Raw genomic sequence first — 19,472 nt, forward strand, 5'->3', positions numbered from 1 at the left:
ATATATATATATATATATATATATATATATATATATATATATATATATATATATATATATATATATATATATATATATATATATATATATTTAATTAAAGTAGATATTTTACCAGTGCTCAATTCTTTCTAGAGCATTTTATTATATTTTATTTTTATTTTAAAACAATTTTAAAAACTTGACATCATTATCCTGCAGTTCCAGTAATTTGTCACAGCTAAGGGGAAGAAAAGCTAAATAAAATGACTCTTTATGTCTTACTTAATGTCTTTATATGAACTTTTGCTGAAAAAATAATTACACAGTTAACAAGTACCACAGCACAGGAGAGCTAATGAATGAGAGCTTACACCTCTACCAGTCACAGCTGTTAACACCATTCTTCTTGTTTACACAGGCAATGATGAGTTTTATAATAACATGTCATTTACGCTCAACTGTTAGCTAATGTCATTAGTGCAGGCTCATTTATATTATTAATATTACATCTAACCCTTCCAAACGCCTCTGTAGCTTCCAGAGAAACTCTCTGTTAGGGCTCCATGTGGAGTGAGCAGCCCACATAGCTGTCATCCATTTTGTCCTCTTGAGTCCCTCTGACCAGCCTCATTTGTTCTGTTATATTCGGTACCGATAGTCAAGAGTAAAATACTGTAGTCCAGTATGGGCACGTGATGTATATGTAGTACACGACCGTGCTGTCAATAACATGTGATGTACATATTCAGCTTTTAGCCATGATAATATCTGATAGGCTCAGAGTCAGTTTAAAATATTATTTTAAAAGCAGCACACCTTTTGTCACAAAACAACACTCAAAGAACAAAACTCTCACGTCAAAAACGAAACAAAACAAAACAATATATATATATATATATATATATATATATATATACCAATATGTTACAGCACAGGTTGTTCTTGAATCCTAAACCTTTACCGTCCTCCGTTCAATTCAAAACAACAACAACAAAAAAAGAGAGAGAAGAAGAAAGAGAGATACATCTGCCATATCGGGCAAAGTGTGCAAGGCGCTCATGAGAAATGTAGATTTCAGTTGTAGTGCTTTCACAAAATAAGTTCAAATAAAGCCATGCAACAAAGAAGAGGGATTGGGGGAGGGGTACAAATTGCAAGGGATGGACTTCATATCCCAGAATGCCGTGGACAAAATCCTGAGGAACGGGGGGAAGTGGGCTTGTCTCAGGTCTGGTCCAGCCATTCGGCACGTTTAGGAGCTTTGCAGGTGTGAATGTCGACAGCCTCCTCGCAGTCTTTGCACTCGACAGCGCAACACCACTTAAACTTACACTCACACTTGGTGATGCGTTTTACGCGTGTGGTGTCGTAGCCCCGTCCGCAACACATGACCTCGCAGCCATCGGTCCCCCGGGACGTCTTGTTACAGATCCGACCAGCAGTTCCCAATGAACCTGGAATGGAAAAAAAAGAAAATGGTTTTGTTTCAAGACCCAGATTTTACATTAGACATCAAGTGGTGACCTAACATACCCCAAAAAGTAATGCATTTCATGATGTATTAAGCCCACAACAATACAAATAAGCATCAAATCATTTAATCATTGATTCATAGAATCACATTAATTACAAATTTAAATATAGTAGCGGAAAATTATATTTGTATGATAAATATATAAATATATATATATATATACATATATATACACCCTGATCTTTCATTATTAAAATGTCACTATTACAATGTTCCTGCTATCATAATTTTTTTACTTATATTATTATTCATTATAATTTATTTATTCATATAAATAATGTTAATATATTTAGAATGAATATATATATATTAGTAATTTATAACCATATTTCATCCCTTTTGACTACCAAAATGCACAGTTAAAAGTTTCTTTTATGAACAAAAAATAATTAAATAAAGAGAAAAGACTGACATTTGTAAATGCTTATTTTTGTAATCAATAAATTACCATTAAACCCTGATGTACCAAATATGATGCATAAAATGAAACAAATGTTTTACGGGGTTTTTTTTCTCTTTAACATAATTTGTCTAAAGGTTTAACAGACAGTCTAATTCAGTCTAATGCATGTTGTTGTTTCGCAAGGTTAAACACACAGTGGACAGTGATGGTCTCTTTCTTTAAAAAAAATCTAATTGCCCTGCGGCCATGAGAACCAGAGAGTGATGGTTGTGCTAGCAGCTTTGAAAGAATGGGATTTGAAAAATGAGCCTGCTGTATCCTTGGGGTGCAAATTCCACTGGGGTGGTGATGCTGGTGGTGGTTAGGGGGTAAGCGCATTGACCCTCTGAAATCACTGAGCTGTGAGCTGTCTGTCTGACCCAAACACACACTCAAACCATCACACTGATGCATGAGCTGCAGTAGTATTCTCAAAAAGCAGAGTAACACAGTGTGACGTGATATGTTTCCAGTAGGAATATGTTGTCTAATCTATTAGTGGACTAGTTAGTTTTAGGGAAGCCCTGAATAATTAGGTTGATCAGTTGTGTCCAATATGCTACACTTCTTATAGGGTGTTCACAAGATGTGTTCTTATGTTCAAAAACAGCTAAATGGAACAGAATACAACAAAATGTATGGTTGAGTGGCACACCACCCCTAAAAAGTAACACATCTAGCTGCATTGCAGCACGGCAAAGCATAACACGTGCTAAAATGCTTTCAGAGAAGTTGCATTTCTAGATTCATCCCGGGTGAAACACTACAGTAATATATATATATATATATATATATATATATATATATATATATATATATATATATATATATATATGAATTGATAAATACATGCATTTTACAAATTAAACAAAAATATTAAAAACATTTAAGTTATAAAGTTAGTCTATTTATGACCCATCACCAATTGAACAAGGGACTTGTGCCGCTAGTCCAGATGATACATGCAGAAGTGTGTGTCAGAGCATCAAGGATTAACGGAGCAAAAAAAATCCCATCCCACCTCTTCTGACCCTGTCAAAGCCTTTATTGCCCTTGCAAAGGTTTATTTACCCTTAAGGTTTATGGTTAGGTTTAGGGCAGGGCAGGGCAGGTGTGAGAGTCAATTTACCTCAGTTATTGAATCCTGTCTTTCTCCACACATCAAGTCATGTAAAAATGAACATGGCTTACCACCATCAGACTGGATCTCAGAGGTGAGGATCCTCTGAGGTCTGCAGGTGATTCAGTGGCCACCCAGTTACGGTACGTTTACACAACAGCCATGTACTAAAAACATTAAAGTTTTTCCTTTATGTTTTCCGTGTACAGACAACAACGCTGTCAAAACAATCCCTGTTCAAACGGATTGACGAAAACGACTAAAAACGCTGCATTATGCTGCCAGGCCAGTAGTTGGCGATGTTACTTTGTGAAGAAAAACTATGTGGCTATAGATTTAACACGGAATGCGCATGACTGTTTTCACAAATTTGCATTTTCAGGCCCCCAAAACGCATAAAAAGTTTTTAGTTCTTAGTTGAAATTGGTGTTGTGTAAACCCCCGCTTAGACTTCATTACACACTTTACTGTCTCTCATAAACAGGATTTTATTCATCACACTTTTATACCTTTATTCATCAGGCAGACTAAGCACTTTCTGCATCCTGCACATCTGGTATAATCTAACTCTTAATTCGGAGAAGTCTACGCAAAATCCAAGATGCTGAGTGCGTCAGCAGTTAGTCAGAGTTAACTATTTGTGACATTAGTAATGCATGACTCACAGTATAGGTTAGTGCTAATTGCATTATTACTAAATGAGTCAGTATTTACACTCCTTGAAAGGCATCGCTCTAGTGATATTCTTTAAACACCCAGGTTTGGTTTGTTGTAAAAAACAATTTAACTAATAATGCCAGTCGTAAGTGTGGTAATTTCTGTTTTTATTGTAAACTTTGTGGTCTTTTTTTAATGCATATTCTTTGTGAAGAAGGCAACATCTGACCAAAGTATTGATGAAAGAAAGAAATAATTAAAAAACTTAATTTATTAAAAAATAAAAATTATATATATATATATATATATATATATTAATAATAATACATTTAATTGAAATAATTAAAATAATACATTTAATTAAAATAATTAAAATAATACATTTAATTAAAATAATTAAAATAATACATTTAATTAAAATAATTAAAATAATACATTTAATTAAAAATGACAGAAACATGTCAAACTAATTCCGCCCTAATTTGTGCTGTGTAATAGGCAATGAGGGAGCTCACTAGCTTTTTAAAACACTCTTAGTGTCTTGTAAGCACTGATAATTCCTTCAGGTATTAAATATTTAGTTATTTCATGTTTTCGTTTTCATTCTTACCTGCAGCTTTGTCCATGAGGCAGTAATCAGGCGAGGTTTCGAAGTACACCAAGTCATTTTTTGTGGCTTTCCTGAAGTCTTTATTGGCTACTGTGAATCCTGTCCCATCTTGGTTCATGGTGACCTCGATGGCTCCGTTGTATTTTTTGCGAAGGTAATCTCCTGTTTTACGAAAATCTGACATTGCCAACCAGCAGGTTCTCAGAGTGCACGACCCACTGACTCCATGACATTTACACTCCAGTTTCATAAAGCGTTTTACAGCCTGTGAAACAGAGAAAATATCCCTAGTAGTAATTATATGAACAGATTCCATGTGGCCAAGAATAGCTTCAGAATGTAAACAGAGTTTAACAGGAATGTTATCATAGAATAATGTTTTTGTGTTATTTATACCCATATTTATATACTGAGTTGTTTAGTTGTAATCAAGGTACACACCAGACAGTAAGCACTGTGCCTCAGACGTCTCAATAGACGGCGAGTGGTGCCGCCGGTATGCGTATGGAAATAGAAAGCAATGTCTGCATCCGAAATCACACACTTTCTTGAGAAGGTACTTATTTTGAATAAGTAATGACTTCACGACCGTTAAAAAAAATATGTTCTATATAGTATGAATATGTGTATTATGAATGTTATCTAGGACATACTACATTCACCATGTTGTCATTATCATGTGACCTACCAGCGTTACTTGCATTGCTTCACTGCCATTCACAAATCTTGTCCTGTGGCATCATGGGATAGTAAAGTGTCCATCGCACACTTCAGAATCTCACCAGAAGTAGGTCATCCATCATACTTTTGTGACATACAGTTTTCTATACTATATAGCCTACTATACAGTATTGTAGGGAAGTATGTGATTTCGGATGCAAAATTAAAGTCGGAGCGCAGCGCAGTGTTTCTCTCAGTATGCGATCCTGAGTACACTTTGATTTGCTAATGATTGAGCCCCTTTTTATGGATAGAGATCTGATAGTAATGCCATGCAGTGTGATATAACATAAATCATTTTATTGGCTAGTGTGTTGATATGCGTTACCCGCCACAGTGGATTTTCCCCCGCATTTGGTGAGTTGGCGGGTGTTAATTTCAAACCCTGGTTGTAATACTGGCTTCATTTGTTCAACTTTTCCACCATACAGTTATATCACCATGAATGCGTCACATAGTCTCTGTTCTCACCATTCTGCCACAGCGGTTGTTATGAAGGTTCATGAGTGCTCGTGCGTCTTTCACAGTCTGCTCTTTTGCATCTACGAAGGCTTTGGCGAACTTTATCCCATAGTTGATGTTATCACTGCAGCCACCCCAGTCAAACTCTCCTCGTTCGTCGCTGGCCCGGCCGCGCTTGTGGGGGTCACAGTTGCACGACTTTAGTTCCCCCTGACTGCAGGCACGGGTAATAGCGAAAACCACTCCCGCAGAGGAGATCGCATATACGAACGCCGCCTCACGACTGCCTGCGAAAACAAAAATCATGAAGCCACAACAAAAACATTCATGTCCATAATCAGACACTCAAGACATTTAATCACACCCTCCGCTCTCATATAATCCCAAACAGCACTTCTGATTTGTCCGCCAGAGACCTGCCAAGGGGTGTGACTTGCCCCAGTGTGAGTGTTTGGTTTAAATATTAGTACAGGCCTAATCCCTCCAGGGTGGGCCATTCTCTGCTAGGATAAATTGTTTGAAGGTTAGCAGTCTGATAGTGAACTGCCACAGTTATTTTCTAACCTTAACCTGCTTTTTCTAAGCGTCCTGCATGTTTGGACTCACGCCACTCACACTGATTCCTTTAGCCTCACTGAATTGTAAGAAAAATACCAAATGTAAATCATCATGGACAGACAGTTTTGCGATGAAACCAAAAGTGTGCTCCTTAAAACATGTAGTATTGTTGTTTTAAATATGTATGTTCCTTTATAATTATAAAATTACAATATATAACATATTTGGTATGTTATATATTTTATAGTTACATTTACACTCAAGTTCAAAAGTTTAGGGTCAGTAAGATGTTGTTTTTTTAAAGAAATGAATGACTTTATTAAGCAAGGATTCATTAAATTGATCAAAACTGACAGTAAAGATATTTACAATGTTACAGAAGAAATTCATTTCAAATAAATGCTTCTTTTGAACTTTTTATTCATCCAAAAATCCTGGAAAAAAGTTTCACGGTTTCCACAAAAAACACAGTATTCAACAGTTGGGTTAATGGCTGCTGAAATTTCCTCTTTGCCATCACATAAATTACATTTTAATATATATTACAATAGAAAACAGTTATTTTAAATCACAATAATATTTCACGGTACAATATTTGAAGTTTTCATTAAATAAATACAGTCCTGATAAGCATAAGAGACTTCTTTCAAAAACAGGCAAAAATCTTACTGACACCAAACTTTTGAACAAATATTTTTTGTAGAAACTCTAAGAAAGTGTTTGTGAAAGTTAAGATGTCCCTGTTATCACATTAATTTAATAATATTATACATTACTAGTATTAATAATAATTGGGCCACATTGAAGGACATATCAATAGATTTAAGTTCGATTTTTTTAAACCAATAGGTTCACAGATTTTACAAAAAAATTTAAATGCATAAATCTGCTAAATGTGGAGTAGCATTCAAATACCTTGAAGTTATTTATATGCTAGTGAATATGAATAACTCCCGCAGAACTTAAATTTTGTTTTAATGAAGTCTTTCATTGTAGGACCCCCTGCCCAAATCTCCACGTAAAGTTGTCCTTCTCACGCTGCACTGCAGTCGTTTTCAGTTTCCTGTTGCGGCTAAAATGTGTTTCAATGATCTGTGCTCATGTAGTACAATGACATCTGGAGGATATCTATGTTTGAATCGCTCCATCATTCATACAGCAAGATATTCTCTAAAGAAAAATATATTTTTTTAATAGTACAGTTGCCGTTTATAGGAGAATCCTCTCTTGGCAACCGCTCCAATTCTAATTCCATTTCATAAACTGAATACACGCAGTGCAGCGAGAGTCTGTACGGCTGCCAGAATCATCTCTCCAAACATTTACATCCACTATGCCTGTTTATGTGGTAAAGAGGCATAGAGAATGCTGGAGGGGTGATATTTTCACACAGGGATCTTTGGAACGCTGTATGAAAGCCAAACAGAAAGCACATTTACTGTGCAGATTTCTTGAGTAAACTTCAGGTTCAGACTGAAATAATTGATCCTGTGGGGTTTTGTCTGTTTATCACACCTGGCCAGGGATTTGCGTGAATCTGGCTAGATTTTCTTGTGAGATCCGAGTCGTTTCATTAATATCCCACAGTGATAAACAGTGATGGACATGTCCAAGAGAATAACTGTTTAAAATGTCATTATCCTATTCTGATCCATATTGATTTATGTGGTGACAGAAAGCTGATCTAGGTATTTACCATATGAGATGCACAGAGAGATATTTAAAGAGAGAGAAAGTTTGAGAATCAGTTTGGCTTTCATACTGTTACTAACTTAGTTCAAATAACTATTGCCGGAAGTACCTGTTTTTTGGCGTGTTCGCACCGCAGGAACTGAGTATGATTTTAGTTATGGGAACACCTTTTGGGGAGGGGACTAAATTAGCTCCTGCTTCAAAGTAGGTTCTAACAAAAAAAAAAAAAAAATAGAACCCATTTATGACGTACTCCAAGGACTTTTCATAGGAAGGACAAATGGATTTGCAACGGTCACGTCCAGTGTAGACACGTGTAACCCAGCACAATAGGAACAACCAGTGACGTAACTGCACAATGATTGGCCAAATGCATGCCGAAACACTGGCACCCACCATTTTTAAAAAGCTGTGTAAACACAATTTATGTATATTAACTCTATGAACTAACTCCACGAACATGGAAAACAGCGATAAATGGACTGATGTTAAAGTCAAGGCACTTCTGAACCTTTATGTGGTGGAGTTCTTTATGTTGTTGGATGCCACGCTTAAATGAAGTCGCTGTCTGTCAGCTTACAGGGTTCAGAGTTCCTACTGGCGGTGCGAATGCAACCAGGAAAATGGCCCTAGGTTAACATTTAGTTCTCGCTAGTTCCTATAATTGATTTGCTATAACTACCCAGTGCGAAAGCCCCTTATATCTGTTTCCCAGCAGGTGGTAAGGGAAGTGAGGTCATCTTGCATTGCGTGATCCAGCACCTCAGGATTGTGAGATCATTGATGCTATAGTTAATATAGTCTCGATAGTTTCAATAAAAAAGAAAACATAACAATAATAATGATTACATTTACTTGAATTGACTACTATAATATTATATTATAGTATTGTCATCATTATTATAATTAGTTTAATGTCTAATAGTCCACTTTAGACATTCTACTAGCTATAAGTAACTTTGCATCATGTCAACTAGCAGTCATTAGAGTATTAGTAGACAGTCTGCTAACACTTTATTGTGATGGTCCCCCAACAGACATTCTATAGACTAAGTCCATGTCAACTTATTTTACTGACCCTAACCCTAAGCTAACGGTCAACTAATAATTCATTTAAAATGGACTATCGAAATAAAGTGTAGCCTAAATAAAAGTGTTGTAGTGAATTAATATATTAATGAATAATGGCTAAAAAAAATCACCTTTAAAATTTAAATGTTATGCATTGTATTTCTCACTTGCAGTAATACATATTACTTATAAACTAGACATTGCTGCTACATTTAACATTATAACTTGCTATAATGCAAGCTATATAAACTCTCTGCATTTAAGATTTAGCATTTTTATTTATTTTTATTTCTTCATTAGCGATAATAATAACTCCTTCTGTCTCCAAAACGCACATAAACATTTCTAGTACTCACTGCGCTGTATGACTCTCCCAAAAACAGTATGGTCTCTGTCCAGGGCGCTGCAGTTCCAGCGGTGATGGCGGAATTGATGCTGGCACTCTCGAATCCACTCTTTAGCCCCGCCACCGATCGACTGCATGATGTCTGGATACTTCTGACACAACTGTCTCTGTTTATTCACCAGCCCGGGAATATTGTCACAGATCACGCGTGCACCAAGGGCTCCAATATACCTGAAAAAATACAATCACAGAGGTTTAAAACCTGAATTACTGAACCAATCAGTCACAGTTTTTGCCAATCGGTACTCTTCCGAAAGTGCTGAATCAGTAAACATTCAGTGATTACGCATTGTCTGATGCCAAAGAGTTTGATCATTCCCAGAATCTTACCACTCATTAGTGGAATTTCAGAGGGAAGTTTGGCAAACTGGCATGTGTCATAAACAGACATTCACAAACCAGCCATTATTTATGATTTATGCCAAGGCACATGCATTATAAGTTCAACATCAACCAATTTGGGATACATTTTTGAGCCTCCTGTTCTGATTTTTTCAATCCATTACTATTCGATAAACTGTTTGTCTAACGCCAACAGAAACTGGGATAAAATCCCACTCTTTCTCACCCAAACCGTATCACATCATGCCTTCACACTAACACACACTCGGTCATGTCAGACTAAAGTTTTTACATTTAAAAAAAAAAATTGAGAATGTTGATCAACCTTTTGATTATGACTGTGTTCCTCCCACTCCGATGCCTATTTTGACTGTGATTATAGGGCTTTATTGGACCCTGCGCTTTGGGTTCGATAGTTAGAGTTTGGAAACGCTCACCCACACACACACCTGGCTGGTCTCACACATTGGTGGTTTGCAGGTTGGCTTTACCAGCAGCAGTAATTAATAATCCACAGGACCACGACCACAACCACATGCTGTAAAAGCACAGTAAAATCTAAAATCTCTAATTTACACTGTGTTTCTGTGTGTAGTTAGGCTTGACTGGGTAAAGAATGTACAACTAGTAATTTTTTGCTTCTATCACTGAAATAGTGGTAAAAACTCCTCTCCTTTTAAAACATCAGGCCACATATCAATCATATTTCCCCCACTTTTTCTCTGAATCAGAGTCCTAAAGTTTCCAGTTCTGCTGTTCAGGATGAATGATTTGAGAATTGACGAAACTTACATGTGCCATTATGTGTCATTCTTTATGCATACCAATTGCAATATGGTTGGATGATTAAAAACTAGCTTGTGTGCCATTCAGAAATGAGTTGAGAATTTAAAGAAATTCATATAACTGTCATTTCTAACTAGAAAAGCACAGTTTATCAAAACACATTGATCTTTTAAAAAAACACATTTTAAAAGCTTAAGTTGAAGATAGATAGATAGATAGATAGATAGATAGATAGATAGATAGATAGATAGATAGATAGATAGATAGATAGATAGATAGATAGATAGATAGATAGATAGACACCAATCTGCAAATGTATATGATTTAAAAGTAATGATTTAAGTAATTAATTAACTTTTTGTGGACAAGGGTGGAAGACCATGTCGAACCTGGTACAAAAGCTCACAGGTCAAAGATGAAGTTCACTTCTGCGTGTGTGTGTGTGTGTGTGTGTGTGTGTGTGTGTGTGTGTGTGTGTGTGTGTGTGTGTGTGTGTGTGTGTGTGTGTGTGTGTGTGAATTCACTAGTATAAGACACTAACAGGCCGCCCAGTAGCTTAAGAGGATTCCTGCTCTGTCTGTTTAAAGTGATGGATGAGCAGATCACAGAGAGAGAAAGAGGGAGCAAAAGATCCCTTTCTCTCTTGGTCTGGTGAGTGCTTCACATTGGGAATGTCAGCCAGACTTATTACACAACGATATTATTTTTTTTTAACTTTCTTAGTTTCCGTGCGAATCAAACTTAAAATTAAACTGTTAAACGCAATTGTTAAGGGTCCATGTAACATAACATGATCTTCATTAAAGAGCGGCAGAGCGCGGGAATACAGCATGTTTTACACTTGGTAGGCATATTGAGCAAAAACATTAAATTAACATTTGTCACGCAACCACATGCATATATATTCTAAGTAGCCTATACATAAAACCCAAACACTCCTTAACTACAGACTCTTATAAACGTATAGACTCACTGTACTAAGTGTATGTGCGTGTGCATCTAAGCAGGAGGAGTAGGAGGCCTGACACATATTGCAGTTTGTTTTCATTTATTTTTCTGTTATTGGCTGGCACCACACCTCAAGCACACCATGAAAACCGAACCCATAACTCTGATATAATGATGTGCTGGGCCTGTTACTCTACATAAGCACAAGCTCTGGGGAAAACCCCATCCCTCATGAGCATTTAAAATTCTATTTTGAGGGGGCGAAATGCACGATCTGTGTGTTTCTAGAATAATTGCATTTTAAATGGAAATATCTTGGTGGAGAGGGCGCGGAGCTGCGTTCCTGCACCAAACGCAGCGTGTGTGTTCATTTGAGTAGCTACTCGAGTTGATTGCCATCTTCCGAGTCCAGACCTCTGTCCACCAACAGGGAGCAAATTATGGGGAGTTTGGGGGGTCTGAACCCCATAATTAAAACTTAAACCTCCCCAAAGAAAATAAAAACAAAAGGTTGGGGGTCTCAAAAGTATGTATAGCCTATCCTTTCGAAAATAAATATAACTTTATTCATATTTCAGCAGCGTTGTCAAACAAAAAAGGTGTTTTAGTAACCACAAAAGTTAGATTACAAGTTATTCAGAGTGACCGCGCTAAAGAGACACTCGTGAACAGAATTCGCTTTCGCCTGAGAAGATAACCATGGCAACAGCTGCGCGAGCACTCTCCGTCAGGATCCGTAGCTACAAAATATCCGTTCAGTCTTATCACTTCATTATGTTTACATTGGATATAAGCTACATAGGCCTAAGTAGGCCTATATAAGAAAAAAGAGCTTTGTTTAAAATGTATTTAAGATAGTTGGCTAACTGTGCTAGGGGTGCCAATCAATTCAGACGAACCTCACCGTATTTCGCTCTAAAAACTAAGGACAGAAATTGCTTTAAGTCAAACACTATTAACCCAGCCAGCCCTACACTTTAAATTACCATTAAAACGCAGATATAATTAAAAACATTGCCCGACGGTGTAAAACTGTTTTTCATTAACCTAATGTAAAAATAGACTACAGTGCACATCTATTAAACATTGGTATTCAAAACTGTCACTAAATAAAACACTAGATATTTATATATATGAATAACAGACATATGCAAATGTCCAGTCTCCCAAAATGACAGCAGCTCGGTCACCGTGAGCAGAAAAAAAACCCGCCGGGTTTCTGCGCGAGAGTGTGCGCCACTGACGGCGCGCGGGGATGCTGGACGCTACTCACCACCAGGACGAGTCCACGCGCGGCGTGAGGATGAGCAGGAGCAACAGGAACGCACAGCACAACCTCGAGGACGCACGGGGACCGTAGGATGAGCTTGAGCTGTTTCTGATTATGTGTCTTAATCCCGAGCCTCCGGGAGCGGCGGTAGATCTCTTGAGAATCCGGGGCGACCCAAGAACTTTACCGCAGCCAAACATAGTTGAGCGTGTCCTCCAGCGGTGATACGAAAACACGATTCTGTACTGTAGGAAACTGGTGTAGAGAGCGTTTAGTTCTGCGTGGACCTGCTGAAGTTTGGATTTCTGATAGCTGGACAGATGTACGGAGTTCCGTGCGGACGATGCACGGACGGATATCATGTATCTGCCCGGATATTAGCGTGTGCCATATAAAAGTATTCCCCGAGATCTGGCAACCGCAGCAGAAATAATCCAAGCCAGACGGCAGGTTCAGAGAGCGCTTTCTTTCTTTCTTTTTTCACCTCCTCCTGAGAACAGATGAAGTCTCGGTGAGGTGCAATTTGATCAGCAAGAGTGCCAACTTTTCCACTTTTTCTCCCCACGGTTTGCGTTCAGGAAGGGCTGTGAAACACGCGCCTCTCCGTTTTTCCATTGGAGTCTGCGAGCGCTGATAGCAGACTGCGAGAGATAAACCGGGGCGATGAACTGTGCGAACTGCAGACCGAAGGGGTGGGCGACGGGGGGAGAGAGAGAGAGGGGCGATAGGAATGTTGACAGCCCGCCGTCTCTAAGCTCTTATTGGGTAAAGCTCACAGAGACCGGAGCCCCGGGGAAGCTTGAGCTCGCGCGGAATACGCGCCGTTCCCTGGTCAGTGGAGACACGCGCCACGCTCCTATCACCTGCTGAACAACACTCAGCATCCTTATTTACACACTCCGCTGGAGTTCAACCTCACAAACACATGAGAATATGGGGGAAATGAGACTACACACTTTAATTTTGTCACACCTATATTTGTTTACATCCATTTAACTTATAACTATGTCCGTCACTTGTAACAAGAATCTCCGTTCACTTTACTCGACTTTCCAATTAAATGCCCTAACAGCAATAATAATAATATTGGTCCAAATAGTAGCCTATAGGCTATATAGGCCTAGGTAGTTAAGACGTTTGTCATAAACTTAATTAGTCTATTTTAGTGAGTTAAAAATTTTAGATTGACAAAATAATATTCATCAATCAATGTTCAATGTCTGCCACAATTGTTTACATTATGAAGTCAGATATGTTTTTATTATTTTAAGCGTACTTTGCTCGTAGGATAGTATGCAGTTGCAAAACCCATTTCATGATAGCTGTAGCCTATCTAATAAATTACAATCAAACATTTGAATGCACTCAAGAACGCAGCATTCGCACTGATGGCAGGCGCAATCGTCTGGAGACATGCGCGTGTCTGAATACACAAGCTCGTGTTTACAGATAAGACTCTAGAGCTTGTACGAGTGCTGCTGTGTATAAACATCGCGCGGATTCCAGTTTCAAAACATCACATAGTTGCCTGTTGCCTGCTAGATAAGTAAAACCATTCTCTTTATTAATGCAATGTGTAGAGGATAAACTCACAATTGTCTGTCTCTGTTATAAATACTGCAGCATCCCAAGTTTAAATGGCTGCACCGCTCCTAATGTAAAATACATTATTTAAAGTTTAAATTTTAAATCATACAATATAAAGCAGTTAAATACCCAGTTCCAACAGCAGCATCTTCAGCTCCAGATGAGGAATCTGCAACACCCAAGACTGCACTTCTGTGACACTTCAATGAGCACTTAAAAGTGAACTGGCGCAAAAATAGCCCCAAATCCTTATTGGAATTGAAACTATTAGCGTTAACTGCACTTTCCACCAGGGATTAAATGAACAATTATAATGTTTAACTGTAAATCCTGAATTAAGCTAATCTTCTTGCCTGAAATTTTCATTTGTACTTAAACTTTAGCCCCTTAGATGCTTTTGTCCACATAAAGCTGGCACGGCTTATAGTCTGTGTGAGAGTGAAACAGAGAGGCCTATCCTCTAAACGTGGAGAACATTTGTGCGTGTCAGTTCAGATGGTGATCTGGTAAATGAAGAGGAATTATAGAATGACAAAATAATAGTAAATCACATTTTACACTGAACACATTGTTTTCACTTTCAATTTTCTAGTCTGTTCCAGTAATTTTTAGTCCACTGACATTTTGTTTGAAGTTAGATACTTTCTTGCTGATGCATTTTACTCCAGATTATTGGGCAGAAAAAGGTATTTTGGGAGTTTTCGAATTGAGAAACTATTAAAAAAAATCAAATATGTTTGATATACATATTTCTGGTTGTGTATCGCTATTAAAACCAAGCTCCTTGAGAAACTAAATTTAATATTAAACAATTTTCTCACAAACACCAGAAATGCAGGTCATGTGACACACACACACACACACACACACACACACACACACACACACACACACACACACACACACACACACACACACACACACACACACACACACACACACACACACACACACACATACAAATAACATTAAAATAATTGTTTTAATGATTTCGAAAGAATTCTCTTGCTTTATTTCTAGAATGGCAATGCTGAATTCAGCAGCCATTACTCCAGTCTTCAGTGTAAAATGATCCATATCTTTCTAGTATGCTCAAGTGACATTTCAAATGATCAATGTTTAAAATAGTTGTGTTGCCTAACAGTTTTTGGAAATGTAATACATATTGTTCAGGATGTTTTAATGAATATAGAAAGTTCAAAAGAACTGCATTTATTGATTTATTGAGCTGACCCCACACTAAACTTTTAAAAAGGTATACATACGTACGTACTGTAGATACATGCATAAATTAGAGAAATACAAATTAACAAGCACATTACTGTGATATTGAACACTGAGGTTTGGCTGGAGAATGCCATTACTCCATGAGATCAGCTCTCAGTCATGCTTGTGTGTCTCTCTCTTTCTTTCTGACTGCTCTATAATAGACGGAACAGACACTCAAGGTGACCACAGGGTACAGGAACACCTGAGAGAATGAGCTCACAGTTTATTTCTGTACCTGTGTGTGAATCTGAACCTGTGTTTGTGTGACAGGTCTTAACTCTTCATTGTCGTAAGGTTTGGCTCTGTTTCAGGAATGAGGACACTGAGAGTGTCCTCCTGCCTCACTGCTTAGAAGTTCACCGCTGGCTATTTTAGAAAGGGGCTCTGGGAAACTCTTCCCTGATTATAAAACCTCTCTCAACTGTTCAAGTTCTGCTAATTCTGTCCAATAATACATTTAAATTAGTACAGGTCTGTAGGCTACTTCCGGTAAAATGTTGCAGAGTGTGTGAAACTTCATCTTCATCTCAGAGAGAGAGAGAGAGAGAGAGAGAGAGAGAGAGAGAGAGAGAGAGAGAGAGAGAGAGAGAGAGAGAGAGAGAGAGAGAGAGAGAGAGAGAGAGAGAGAGAGAGAGAGAGAGAGAGAGAGAGAGAGAGAGAGAGAGAGAGAGAGAGAGTCAGAGACAGAGACAGAGACAGAGACTGAGAGACCGTTCCATGCTGTCATTTGACTTCGACTTTACACTAATTTATGGTCTTGTATTTTTGGATGGTCTGACAGCATGATGGAATCTATTCACATTCAGACACTCTGAATCTAAATCTCTTTCCAGCTACTGTACACACATACAGACACTCAAAGACACTTGTTATGAACCATTTAGTAACCTAAGTGATATAAACAGCCGAGTTAATAGTAAATTAGAGATTTACCACCACAAATACATTAGAGCTGTAGATTTAAAAAGATTTGCTATCAGCTTAGAGTTAGTCAGTTTTAGTATCTGGCAGTTAAAGTTTAGAAAAATAAAAATGTTTTTGAAAGAAGTATCATGCTCAAATACAGTAAAATCAGCAATATTGGGAATTATTATAACAATTTATCATAACTGTTTCTATTTTAATATACTTGAAAATATAATTTATACCAGTGATATCAAAGCTGAATTTTCAGTGTCATGATCTTTTAGAAATCAGTCTAATACACTGATTTGCTGCTCAAGAAACATTTCTTATTAATACCAATGTTGAAAACAGTGGTGCTGCTTAATAATTTTGTGGAATCTGAAAAATCTGTTTTCAACATTGATAATAATAAGAACCATCATTAATAACTGAACACCAAAAATAATTGATAATAGCTAAGTACTAAATCAGCATATTAGAATGATTTCTGAAGGATTATGTGCCACTAAAGTCTGGAGTAATGATGCTAAAAATTCAGCTTTTTCATTTCGCGAATAAATTAGTATAACATATATGAAAAAAAAATATATATATACATTAAAATAGAAAACGGTTGTTTTAAAATGTAATAATATTTCACAATATCGCTATTTGTACTGTATTTTGATCAAATAAATGCAGCTTCCGTGAACAGAAGAGACTTTTTTCAAAAACATTTTAACAAATTTGAATTATTCCAAACTTATGACCAGTGTATATGCTTTATTTCAAACTTTTTCAGAAGTGATTTCAATTGTTTCAATAATTTGTGAGACAGTGTATATGTGTGTGTCAGACAGGATACAACTCAGCATTGGGAACCGCAGATGAGGAAATGATGCAGGAGAGACTCTCTGTCTCTTTCTCTTTCCCCGTCTGTCTGAGTCATGCAGGTCACATGTCATGACGCATCATCATTTGAGCATTATCGGTCCGCTGCTACTTTCTGACCTTAGACTAGCTCTGCAAAAAAGTTGACCAACATTTACATCACACACACACACACACACACACACACACACACACACACACACACACACACACACACACACACACACACACACACACACACACACACACACACACACACACACAAACACACACAGGATCTGACTAGGCAGGAGAACGCAGCCTAAAATAAGTTCCCATTTCCAGACTGGGCCCCTCACTGTCCGCATCACTGTCTGTCTGCCGAGAGGAGAACAGATGCATATATACAGAAGGAGTGTCAGTGCTTTATACTAGACCTCCTCTCCTCTCCTCTCCTCTCCTCTCCGTGGTTCATATGGGGAAAGGTCTCTCTCTCTCTGGCATGCCGCCTTCCTGCTCAACCAGATTAATGTGTTTATAACTAATTCAGCGATTTCAGTAAACAAGTCATGGCGCAACCTCTCTTACTCTCTGTCTCTATTTGTTTTCTCTCTCTCTCTCTCTCTCTCTCTCTCTCTCTCTCTCTCTCTCTCTCTCTCTTCCTTGCAAGTGTATTACCTATCTCTTTATATATAGTAATACAATAAAAAATAAAAATAAAATAATAATTTAATAATTAATAAATAATTATTAAAAATGCACAAACATTTATTTTAATAATATATATTTTTGTAGTGTACAAGAAAATTCTCATTTAGTAGTTTTGTCTTGTAATAATCTCCAAACACCCTTAAAACAAGATACATTTCCTTGAGAGGCTAAAATGTACACACTATTACATTTTCAGAGATTACGTCCCTGTCATAGATCGCTCTTCGTCGCCTCTCCCTTGTCATCAGAGATCATTGTCTCCCGAGTACTGAACTACATTTCCCATCTGTCTCCCTCTCAGTTCGAGCCTCATCTCTAATCACCTACACAGGTGCAGCCACTTCTCCCCTCTATAAAAGCTGCTTGCTCTCATGGCTCCTTGCGAAGTCTTGTATCAGCCTCGGCATACACCACTGAGCATTCTACATTCTATTCGATTTTCCTGGTTTCCTGATCCTAGCCTGCCCTTCTGATCTACGAGTTTCTCTGCTGCCTGTCCCGACCCCAGCCTGGTATCGTTTCTGAGTTTGGATTTGCCCATCTTGCCTGTTTATCTCTGATTACTCTCTGTGTGCACTCTGTTAATAAAACTACTGCGAATGGATCCGCAAGACTCTGACCCTTTGTTACAGAAGACTTCGCCATCACAGGATCCAGCAGTGATGCAACAGCTAACCTCTGAAATCTCCAACCAAGCTTCAGTCCTGATTGTACATCAACAACAGCTCGAGAAACTAACCACACTTACCGAGGAGTTGGTGAGATCCATTCGGTCTCTCTCGACCCAAGCCGCCACTCTTCTCGAATCCGCTGCATCACCAGTTCAGCCCCCGCCCCGTGTGAGTACACCGCATAATAATCCTCGTCTGTTTCTCCCGGATAAGTACGATGGTTCAGCTGCAACATGCAAGAGATTTTTGCTTCAATGCTCTCTGTACATTAATCAACAACTCAACCTTTTCCCTAACGATGACAGCCGCGTGTCTCTCATCTGTTCACTGCTGACAGGAAGAGCTCTGGAGTGGGCCACCGCGCTCTGGTCAGGAGGCAACCTCAATTTTCCCTCCTATAATGATTTCCTCACCCAATTTAGAGAGGTTTTTGAGCACCCGGTCAGTGGAAAGGAGCCGGGAGAGCTGCTGCTGTCTTTACGCCAGGGAGGATCCTCGGCGGCAGATTACACCCTATCCTTCCGCACTCTCGCGGCACAAACAGGCTGGGGTGACGATCCACTGAAATTACTATACCGCAAGGGTCTCAACCCAGATCTGCAGGGGGAGTTGGCATGCCGGGATGAGGGCAGAACCCTCAGTCAATTGATGGAGTTAACCATTCGCCTGGACAACCTGATGCGAGCCAGACGAGCACCCCTTAAGCACCGAGTCGTCGAATCTCCCTCCGCAAGTCAAGTATCTGAACCTATGCAGATTGGTTTCACTCGTCTCACCCCCGAAGAGAGAGAGAGAGAAGAATGCGCAATCACTTATGTCTATACTCCGCCCATTCCGGCCACAGGAGGGCGACTTGTCCCATCAGACCTACTTCCCGAGACT

General features: G+C 38.4%; 1 protein-coding gene across 1 annotated transcript; it reads right to left on the reverse strand.

Moving 5' to 3' along the window:
• Nucleotides 1–256: 256 nt before the first annotated feature.
• Nucleotides 257–13,223, reverse strand: wnt2bb (wingless-type MMTV integration site family, member 2Bb). The gene is made up of 5 exons (XM_077222670.1): nucleotides 12,601–13,223; nucleotides 9,202–9,422; nucleotides 5,534–5,811; nucleotides 4,343–4,607; nucleotides 257–1,433 (listed from the first exon to the last, which is right to left on the reverse strand). Exons 1-5 carry the CDS (start codon nucleotides 12,957–12,959, stop codon nucleotides 1,204–1,206), a joined length of 1,353 nt encoding a protein of 450 aa, XP_077078785.1. The 5' UTR covers nucleotides 12,960–13,223; the 3' UTR covers nucleotides 257–1,203.
• Nucleotides 13,224–19,472: the final 6,249 nt, after the last annotated feature.

The sequence above is a fragment of the Siphateles boraxobius genome, unplaced genomic scaffold, assembly GCF_051911475.1.
Source record: "Siphateles boraxobius isolate OS27281-9 unplaced genomic scaffold, OSU_SipBor_1 9, whole genome shotgun sequence".
NCBI classification, from domain to species: domain Eukaryota; kingdom Metazoa; phylum Chordata; class Actinopteri; order Cypriniformes; family Leuciscidae; genus Siphateles; species Siphateles boraxobius.

Coding starts and splice junctions, on each gene's coding strand:
- wnt2bb (XM_077222670.1), bottom strand. CDS start 12,959: ATGATATCCGTCCGTGCATCGTCCGCACGGAACTCCGTACATCTGTCC. Junction 9,423..12,600: donor CGCGTGGACTCGTCCTGGTG/GTGAGTAGCGTC, acceptor GTATTTTTTCAG/GTATATTGGAGCCCTTGGTG. Junction 5,812..9,201: donor TGGGAGAGTCATACAGCGCA/GTGAGTACTAGA, acceptor TTGTTTTCGCAG/GCAGTCGTGAGGCGGCGTTC.